General features: G+C 38.5%; 1 protein-coding gene across 1 annotated transcript in view; it reads right to left on the bottom strand.

Annotated features, from left to right (window-relative positions):
- LOC127629426 (ADP-ribosylhydrolase ARH1-like) overlaps nucleotides 1–7,118 on the bottom strand; it is a 30,304-nt gene extending 23,186 nt beyond the window's left edge. The window contains exon 1 of the mRNA XM_052106513.1: nucleotides 6,762–7,118. Within this exon, the coding sequence (XP_051962473.1) occupies nucleotides 6,762–6,769 (8 nt within the window). The 5' untranslated portion in view covers nucleotides 6,770–7,118. The remainder of the gene's footprint in view (nucleotides 1–6,761) is intronic.
- Nucleotides 7,119–10,970: the final 3,852 nt, after the last annotated feature.

Here is a 10,970-nt window from a genome sequence, read left to right on the forward strand (position 1 = left end):
TTAAATATAACTGCAATAAAGATGCAACACATTAAATATAACTGCAATAAAGATGCAACGCATTAAAGATGCAACGCATTAAATATAACTGCATTAAAGATGCAACACATTAAATATAACTGCATTAAAGATGCAACGCATTAAAGATGTAATGCATTAAAGATGTAATGCATTAAAGATGCAACACATTAAATATAACTGCATTAAAGATGTAACGCATTAAAGATGCAATGCATTAAAGATGCAACACATTAAATATAACTGAATTAAAGATGCAACGCATTAAAGATGTAACGCATTAAAATGTAACTGCATTAAAGATGTAACGGATTAAATATAACTGCATTAAAGATGTAACGGATTAAAGATGCAACCCATTAAATATAACCCATTAACTCTTTCCCCGCCAGCGTTTTTAAAAAAAAAAGTTGCCAGCCACCGCCAGGGTTTTTGACGATTTTCGCTAAACTTTAATGGCCCGCAGAATATTTTCTTCCATGAATATATGAAGATGCTATATATCAAAATAAAGATCTGGGCCTCTGCTTTTAGGCAAAAAAAAAAAGATTTTATTTTATCTTAATTTGTTCTTTTTTTATTGCGACTTGAACAGAGGTAGGTTTTGTCAAAAAACAACATTTCAGACAAAAAGCTGAGAAAAAGGCATGTTTATGTCTGATATTTTGAGCTTCTCATACTCCACTTCTTCATGTTTGAGACGATCGCAGTCTGTTTCTTTGATCAAAGAGTTGCGTACTCTTTCAAAACATGTGCAGTGGTCTTCCTTACCGTATAACACCTAAAACACTGAAACCCGGAAAATTCCGTGTTTGGCGGGGAAGCGTTTTTTCATAAAACACGGAAAATTCCGTGTTTGGCGGGGAAAGAGTTAAAGATGAAACGCATTAAATATAACTGCAATAAAGATGCAACACATTAAATATAACCCATTAAAGATGTAACGCATTAAATATAACCGCATTAAAGATGTAACGCATTAAATATAACCCATTGAAGATGCAACACATTAAATATAACACGTTAAAGATGCAACGCATTAGTCAGCGCTCCAGAACTAATTAGCGCTACAGAACACATTGATGTCTATGAAGTGAGTGATATTTATACGAGTAAAGGATCATCAGATGACTCGTGTCAGCGCTGCAGAATACATTGAAGTCTGTGAAGTGAGTGATATTTAGAAGTGTAAAGGGTCATCACATGACTTGCGTCAGTGCTGCAGAATACATAGAAGTCTATGAAGTGAGTGATATTTATACGTGTAAAGGGTCATCACATGACTCGCGTCAGTGCTGCAGAATACATAGAAGTCTATGAAGTGAGTGATGTTTATAAGTGTAAAGGGTCATCACATGACTCGCGTCAGCGCTGCAGAATACATAGAAGTCTATGAAGTGAGTGATGTTTATAAGTGTAAAGGGTCATCACATGACTCGCGTCAGCGCTGCAGAATACATTGAAGTCTAAGAAGCGACGTCACACCAAAGTGTTTTTCACACATGTTTCTGCTTCGCCAACAATATCTTTGAGAGTACTAAGTAACAAGAAATATTTAAAAACTGTCCAAATTTTGTGGAGACATTGAATGTCTCATTATTTCTTTTAATTAAATATTACCTTATCGTTTATGAATATCAGAGACCCCAGTTATTGAACTAATTTAAATCATCTAAAACTAAACAAGTCCTTTTATAACTTTCTGCTATCGAAGCAACTACAAGCTTTTTTCTCTTCTCTTCATAATACCTGTTTTCAATGTTTATTGTGCACACCTCCCGCTTTATTACATGGCCCCTCTGTGACGCTTTCTGCAACTCAAGTGGAGGGTTTATTAATATTGCGTTGTTCATATGTTGTGTTTTAGTGGCCTCCACTGAAACATGAATCTGCTTCGTGTGGTGTCTCTGTTGTTCATCTGTTCTCTTCATAAATAAATAAATGTATAATATGCTATAGGCTCGTCCTGTGAGTTCATGATTAAAAATGAAAATGAGAACGAATATAAAAGCTATTAAATGTATTATTATCATTCAAATATGAACATTAAAATGACTGGTAATAATAGATTATGACAGAATTTTTATGACCCTGTTAGTCAAAATGACGGACGATGAGAAAGTCTAACGCACTGATAGTTTGAATCGCTGAATTTCAAACATTACAAGTAAACACGCTACTAAGACGGACAGAAAACATGGACAAGTTCTTGAAAAGGAAAAATATTGACGATGGTTAGTCTATGAGGGATAGTGGTGTGCCGTAGAATTTTTTTAATCATAAAAACTGTGCTGTGCAGAAAAAAGGTTGGGAAACACTGTTTTAGAGAACTACTCCAAACCTGCAAACGAGCTGCCGGGGTGCAAGTACTTCACCAACACTGCTATCCCAAACTGTACAATAAAACGAGGGAGAGCATCACTAAAGATTTGAAAGCGGCTGACTTTGTCTCTTTGACCACAGACATGTGGTCAAGCATAAACATTACCCCTACATGTCTGTGACAGTCCATTATATTTCGGAGGATTGGAAACTGGAGGCAAATGTCTCGAAACGACATTCATCCCGGAGAACCACACTGCAGAGTTTTTAATAATTTTTAATCATATAATAATTGAAATGACACTAATAATAACAATGAAATAACAAATTGCTGTTATGTTAATCTGCTATGCAAAGAAAATGAAATGCTGATGAATGACGATGCCATTTTCGCCATGGCTCAAACAACAGCTGTAAAAGAATGTGTCTTTTATAACAAGCACTCTTGACATAATTTGTGAATATAGGTCTATCACCTTGCAATTTAATTTTGATGTGGGATGTAGTTTTGTAGTCTGTTTTTTTTTTTTCAATATTTCATTCATTGAAAAAACAAATCATTTTTATAATCCGCAAGTGTCGATTATATGCGGTGATGTCGATGTGAAAATATGGCAGGGCAAATTAACTGTAATATTAATTTGATAATAATACTATATTAATGGGAAAATGTGCCAAAAATCATCTTGATATCGTCAAAGGCATCAGCTACTGGCGATCCCTGATATCATCGTCTATCGGCACAACCCTAGAACTGACGGTTGCGCCCTGAACGTTAGTCAGTGAAAAATGCTGTAATGTAGCCTATCGAAATTGAAAAAAAATGATATCGCGATACACATTGATATTGAATTATTGTCCAGCCCTACTCCGATGCTTTCTTCCTCTTTCACTTTAGGCAGTTTTTAAAGCCACTGTCAGGGATCTCTGTTTGGAACAATAGAAACCCACTAAAGAATAAAAACTTAAATTGAAATGTGAAAAAATGGCATATGATTTCTTGAGGAAGTCGCACAAACCTCGGTAAAAGCATGTGATGCTCTGCAGAGATGGTATGCTTGTGACAAAGGTATACAGTGGGTACGGAAAGTATTCAGACCCCCTTAAATTTTTCACTCTTTGTTATATTGCAGCCATTTGCTAAAATCATTTAAGTTCATTTTTTTTTCCTCATTATTGTACACACAGCACCCCATATTGACAGAAAAACACAGAATTGTTGACATTTTTGCACATTTATTAAAAAAGAAAAACTGAAATATCACATGGTCCTAAGTATTCAGACCCTTTGTTCAGTATTTAGTAGAAGCACCCTTTTGATCTAATACAGCCATGAGTCTTTTTGGGAAAGATACAACAAGTTTTTCACATCTGGATTTGGGTATCCTCTGCCATTCCTCCTTGCAGATCCTCTCCAGTTCTGTCAGGTTGGATGGTAAACGTTGGTGGACAGCCATTTTCAGGTCTCTCCAGAGATGCTCAATTGGGTTTAAGTCAGGGCTCTGGCTGGGCCATTCAAGAACAGTCACGGAGTTGTTGTGAAGCCACTCCTTCGTTATTTTAGCGGTGTGCTTAGGGTCATTGTCTTGTTGGAAGGTGAACCTTCGGCCCAGTCTGAGGTCCAGAGCACTCTGGAGAAGGTTTTCGTCCAGGATATCCCTGTACTTGGCCGCATTCATCTTTCCCTCGATTGCAACCAGTCGTCCTGTCCCTGCAGCTGAAAAACACCCACACAGCATGATGCTGCCACCACCATGCTTCACTGTTGAGACTGTATTGGACAGGTGATGAGCAGTGCCTGGTTTTCTCCACACATACCGCTTAGAATTAAGGCCAAAAAGTTCTATCTTGGTCTCAACAGACCAGAGAATTTTATTTATCACCATCTTGGAGTCCTTCAGGTGTTTTTTTAGCAATCTCCATGCGGGCTTTCATGTGTCTTGCACTGAGGAGAGGCTTCCGTCGCGCCACTCTGCCATAAAGCCCCGACTGGTGGATGGCTGCAGTGATGGTTGACTTACTACAACTTTCTCCCATCTCCCGACTGCATCTCTGGAGCTCAGCCACAGTGATCTTTGGGTTCTTCTTTACCTCTCTCACCAAGGCTCTTCTCCCCCGATAGCTCAGTTTGGCCGGACGGCCAGCTCTAGGAAGGGTTCTGGTCGTCACAAACGTCTTCCATTTAAGGATTATGGAGGCCACTGTGCTCTTATGAACCTTAAGGGCAGCAGAAATTTTTTTGTAACCTTGGCCAGATCTGTGCCTTGCCACAATTCTGTCTCTGAGCTCTTCAGGCAGTTCTCCTTTGACCTCATGATTCTCATTTGCTCTGACATGCACTGTGAGCTGTAAGGTCTTATATAGACAGGTGTGTGGCTTTCCTAATCAAGTCCAATCAGTATAATCAAACACAGCTGGACTCAATTGAAGGTGTAGAACCATCTCAAGGATGATCAGAAGAAATGGACAGCACCAGAGTTAAATATATGAGTGTCACAGCAAAGGGTCTGAATACTTAGGACCATGTGATATTTCAGTTTTTCTTTTTTAATAAATGTGCAAAAATATCAACAATTCTGTGTTTTTCTGTCAATATGGGGTGCTGTGTGTACAATAATGAGGAAGAAAAATGAACTTAAATGATTTTAGCAAATGGCTGCAATATAACAAAGAGTGAAAAATTTAAGGGGGTCTGAATACTTCCCGTACCCACTGTAGTTGCCAATAGTACCGTATAATATGGACTCGTCCCGTATTTGATGAAAATTGTGTTTCATATTAAATCCATACAGAATTTCTGCATTAGTAGAAGACTAATAACCTTAAGTAGCCTTAAGATATTTTGTGAATATGGGTCCTGATGTATATGACTTTCTTCTGCTTAACACAAATGAAGATTTTTAGAAGACTATCTCAGTTTTGTAGGTCATTTTGGGTGAACTATCACTTTATGGTTGTTTGAAAATCATGTTTCAATATGAAGAGTATCTGTTAAAAGAGTAGAAATGTACCTATTTTAAGAACAGGAAAGACATATCAAAGAATTAATGAAGCAAGCCGATCAGACAAACTGAAGATTCACACACTTTATAGATGGCCCCTAACTTCTGACCCACATGACAACACTTACAGCATCAGTGATGCCAACTTAGCCATTTTGTTGATAGATTTATCAACTTTTAAGACTGCCCTGGCAACTTTTTCTTCAAAAAGCACCAACCAACAAATGTTGCTATTTTTAAAATGTATTTGGACTTATTTTATCAACTTTTGAAAAGTGACTCAAACGCTTTCTGGCGACACAAAACTCTATTATTAATGGGGTCTCATTTGCTTGTGTGTTTAAAGTAATATGAGTGACATGTATGCCATTAGGATTTGGATTTATGTGCATAAGGGAGTTCTATAAATCGATTGACTGACGAGCTTATGTGTTGTTGGTATTTGTTGCGACAAACTCAACCTCAATTCACATGCATACTCTCCGTTTAGAAAAGAAAAGTAAGCCTACAGCGATAGAAGAGCATTGAGAAATTATCGAGCAGGGTGAGAGAGAGAAAGAATGGAATGGATATGAAACACTGATCTATAATAAAGTGATATGAATAGATAAGGTGTCACAGTCAAAAATATAATTGTGACACAGTAACACTGGCACAATACAGACAGTTTCATCATCACACAACAGATATATGATATTTTTTTCAAAAAAAGAAGAAAAAAATATATATTACATATTCAGAACAGCTCCACTTGAGGCATTATAAGCCATATAGATCCATGTTTATAAATAAATAATAATAAAAACATCCCCAAAACTACACCGCTGCCTACCCCCGGTTGCTACTGCTAGTATAATTTTGGACTTTGTCATTGTTAAATAATGCAGTTTAATTACAAAACAAAATAAATAAATCCCCCTCTGTCTGAATGTTTGACAAGTTAAATTAGTGATGGCTAGATGATTAGTAGTTAAATACTAATTGTTAAATCATTAGTTCAATAACAAATAAACATGGTTTTGCACCTTCAAAGAAATGCCGTAGCTCCTCACGCCAGTTCATTTACATATGTAAATTTGACGTATTACGTAATAAATGACTTCAACACGTGATTAAGCTACTTTTGGCAACATTTCAGCGAGCCTTTGGCAACTTCCCATGAGAAATAGTTGGCAAAACTGTACAGCATTGCTTCCATTATTATAAAACTATTGAAAAAAAAAAAAAAAGAAGTCCAAATGTGTGAACATGAAACAGACCTGACCGCAGTGTGTTGTTAAAATAATAAAACAATAGACTTATCAAATAGCATGTTTTTTCTGGTATCATCACGATCAACGTACTCTCTAGTAGCGGAGCAATCGCTGTACATAATGCACTTTCAATATAAAATATTATTTAGTGCTCACAGTAACTCACCTGTCCATGTGTGAATCTCACGGCAGCTTCAGAGACTCGTTATAGGGGGACGGGGCTGACAAACAACACGCACACAAACTCCGTTTATATTCACAAGTCTTATTCCTATTATAAGTCACCAGACTGCAGTAAACGGTTTGATGTTATTTTAATGGCTCTCTCCAAAGATGGTCTGGAGCTACGACGTTTTTCCAGCTATACATCTGTCGAAATAAAAACACGAGAGTTGATTTTCCGGAGATATCACCAGAGACCGTCTGATGGTTTTAAATTAGAATAGCATCACGCGGCGGCCCCGTAGACATGAGCGATACACTGGCGTGTGGCTTTATGAATGGATGTCTATGGAGGAGATGCTCCCCGACGCTGAATAAAACTGCTTTTATGAGGAAACAGTTCATAATTTAATCAACTGACCACCTCACTTCTAATTTTCAATATTTTTACACTAAAAAAATCATTTTTGAGTGGACTATATGTGCCGTTTACTATGATAAAATAGCTGTTTCATTGGGGAAGTCACGGACGATTTTGCGACATTTATGTGTCACTTTACGGCTCTCCCCGTTCGTTTGATTGGTATCCGCAAACGGCGACTTACTGTCGTAACATGCTAGTTGACCGTAACGCTTTCAAATGGTAAAAGCGCGGAAGTTGTTAGAACATGACCTACTTGTGACTCCCCGATTTACCGATCGGTGAGATTTGCCGGTTGCAGTCGGGAGGAGTTAAAAAGTGACCTTTCAAGCAGGACACTTTGCTGGTTGTGTCTCAAATGTAACCCCCCTCCGGCAGCCTAAGTCTTGCGAGAGCCTCATTCGCTGTTAATAAGGTTAGGTTTATGGTTAGATTTAGGGGTATGTGTTGGGTTTCTGTAGGACTCCAAGTAAACTCAAAAGCCACAGTGTGTGAAAGGTCAATGCGGCTCTCGCGAGACTTTAGGCAATCGGGGGTTACCTTCGAGACACCACCCACTTTGCTCTTCCCGTCCTGTGCGGAACCTATACAAGTAACGGAAAATCGCGCGATGTTTGCAGACGAAGTGGAAGTCCTATAGACAGATGCTTTAATTTTAAACTAAATAATCAGAAACATTGTTCATTTTACAGGTTTATGTACTGCTTAATATAATGCCTGCTGTGTGTACACAAAGAAAGTCCAATAAACGCCTGTATTATTTTAATACCAAAAAAGGAATCAGTAATTTATCATTTTGAATGTTTTTTTAAGAATAAACATAATATTACTTTGACAAACATAATAAAACATGACGTTCTGTTTTAAAAACACGGATTTGTGAGACTATTGCCGAACTAGGGTGATCAACTCTGGGTGCGGTACAACACTAAAATAATCAGATTATTGAAAAGACACAAAAGAAAAACAAAATTATTCAAACGGAACCTATAATACACTACAGTTTATATGTCTGCATGCAAATAAACTGAATAAAATAACTTAATAAAGTACTACCTGACCTTTAACCATTTTGTGTGGTCAGTATTGACACAACATTAACCAATCATGACCAAGTGTGCTGATAAAGAGTGCATGTGACTGCCCACTGTTGTCCTTGAAATAACCTCAGCTTATTATGACCTTATTTTGTTATTAGCAGTTTTTATTGATTCCATATAACAAATAAAAAAAAAAACATAACAGAATATTTGGAATTCAATTTTATAAATGTAATCTGGGACATTTACCATTCCAAATGAAGGACTTTGCTATGCTATCAAATTGCTTGAAATAAGAGTGGGGAACATCTACAAGGAGAGATTGTAACAGGTAGTTTAATTTTGGAATACAATTCATTTTAATAACATTAACCTTCCCAATCATCGTTAAATGTAATGAAGCCCACCTGCCCACATGGCTCGAAAACCATGTTTTATGGAGTAACTCCTTCGGAACAGTTTGAGGATGAACCGGCATGTTATTTGTTCTTATGTCTCCTATTGGTTGGAGTTTGTTTTCTGGAATATTTCTTGCAATCATTAGAGTGATTAAGGCACTTGTTGCTCTTGTGTATCAGTCGAGTGAGCTTGACTCACTGAACATTCACTTGACCGTCCGAGGAAACTGTGCGCCTTTTTTGTTTCTTTTTGTGCTGGTTCCACCTAGTGGCTGGAGTTTGTTTTGTGGAATATCACTCCTTCGGAACAGTTGTGGATGAATCCGCACATCTTTGTGTTTATCCCACCTATTGGCTAGAGTTTGTTTTACAAATAATTTTCTGTTGTGTAATTCTGTCTCACAAAATTTGCATAGAAGCACCAGACTTGAGCAATCTGATGGTGATGTTGTCACGGGGGCTCTCATAGGTGTACATCGACTGTTTGAGTTTAGAAGGATTGGGTTAATGCGCACAATTTTTAGGGCCCAAGCCTTGAAAAGTCAAGGCCCTATTGTTTTCGTTAGAATATAATTTTTCTTACGACTATTCGGGCACTTTTGGGGCTCTTAACGTGCTCTAAAACTCTTGAAACTTTGCACAAGGGTCAGAACCCGCGGCCATTAGGGCCGGACTGAAGCTGGTACCCGGGCGTGGCAGGGGGGCTCGACAGCGCCCCCTGGAACGCGGTCCAAAAACTTGGTCCATAAATCAAACACGCTTGCATGTAATAATATGAAACTCGGTACACATATAGATCTCATCGTTTCATATATCCTTCATACTTTTACTTTTTACCCCAGCCCAACAGGAAATCGTCTATTTAGGGTTGTTTGGAAATCGCATGCAATGGAATTTGAAATACTCCTCCTAGAGAATTCCACCAATCGCCACGAAACTCGGTCAGCATGAAGTCAAGACATTGAGGATGAAAAATTGCCGGCGGATTTTTGATATCTCGAACGGTTTGGCCGTGGCGAGGAAACGAAATGATGGTGCGAAAAGAGAAACAGGAAGTGTGTTATAACTTCTGCATACAATAATTGATCTCGATGAAACTTCAGCAGTGTGTTCGCTGTAACAGGCCGATCGCATGGATGTGACTATTGTGAGTCAAAGTTATAGCGCCACCAACTGGCAGAAGGAAGTGTGTCACTTTGAAAATGCTTTGAAATCACCCTCTTATTTTTACCCGATTTACTTAAAACTTTTGGTGTGTAATGTAAACACACGGCAGATGTAGACATGTGAAAGGATTATTGATATCTTGGATACTGTTGCCGCGGCAATGCTTCAAACTCGAATATTCTTTTTGATGCTTTTGAGACTCTTAGCATTCTTGAAATTGCATGAAACTCGACAGACACATCACATTTATTAGCCAGTAGACATGTGCAAAGTTTCAGAAACGGGCGTGGTGCAGGGGCTCAGTAGCGCCACCTTTTGACAAAAGTGAGGGGTTGGTTTTACACTTTGACCCACAGTCACAAAACTCAGTAATTATATTGTTCTCATCGAGCCGGACAACTTTCTAATTTACAGTCATTAGCTCAGACCAACAGAAAGTCAGATATTTTGGTTTGAATGTGGATGTTTTGGAGAATTTTCTCTGCCTCACCCACTGACCCTACGTCTCTCTGTGTCTGGGGGGAGGGGGATGATTTGGCTGTTGAGTGAGAATGCTTTTATTTTTGTTTTTCAAGGTTTTGGGGCCTTTAACGTGCTCGAAAACTCTTGAAACTTTGCACACGGGTCAGAACCCGCGGCCATCAGGGTCGGGCCGAAGATGATACCCGGGCGTGGCAGGGGGGCTCAACAGCGCCCCCTGGAATGGGATTCGAACACTTGTCCATATATCAAACATGCTTGCATGTAATAATATGAAACTCGGTACACTTGTAGATCTCATCGGGCCGAATAACTTTCGTGCTCTAAGTTTTACGCCAACCCAACAGGAAGTCGGCTATTATGGGTTGTTTGGAAACACATGCTCTGGAATTATATATATTCCTCCTAGAGAATGAATCCAATCGCCACCAAACTCGGTCGGCATGAAGTCAAGACATTGAGGATGCTACATTCCGGACGGATTATTGATATCTCGAACGGTTTGGCCGTGGCGAGGAAATTGATTTAGGACTAAAAAAGGACACATAAAGTGTGCTATAACTTAGTTAGTTCTATCTACAGTTACAAAACTCGGCGTGTATATTGTTCTCGTCAAGCCGAACAACTTTCTAATTTACAGTCATTAGCTCCGACCAACAGAATGTCAAATATTGTGGTTTGAATGTGGATTTCTTGGAATTTGCCCC

Source organism: Xyrauchen texanus, chromosome 36, assembly GCF_025860055.1.
Source record: "Xyrauchen texanus isolate HMW12.3.18 chromosome 36, RBS_HiC_50CHRs, whole genome shotgun sequence".
Classification (NCBI taxonomy): domain Eukaryota; kingdom Metazoa; phylum Chordata; class Actinopteri; order Cypriniformes; family Catostomidae; genus Xyrauchen; species Xyrauchen texanus.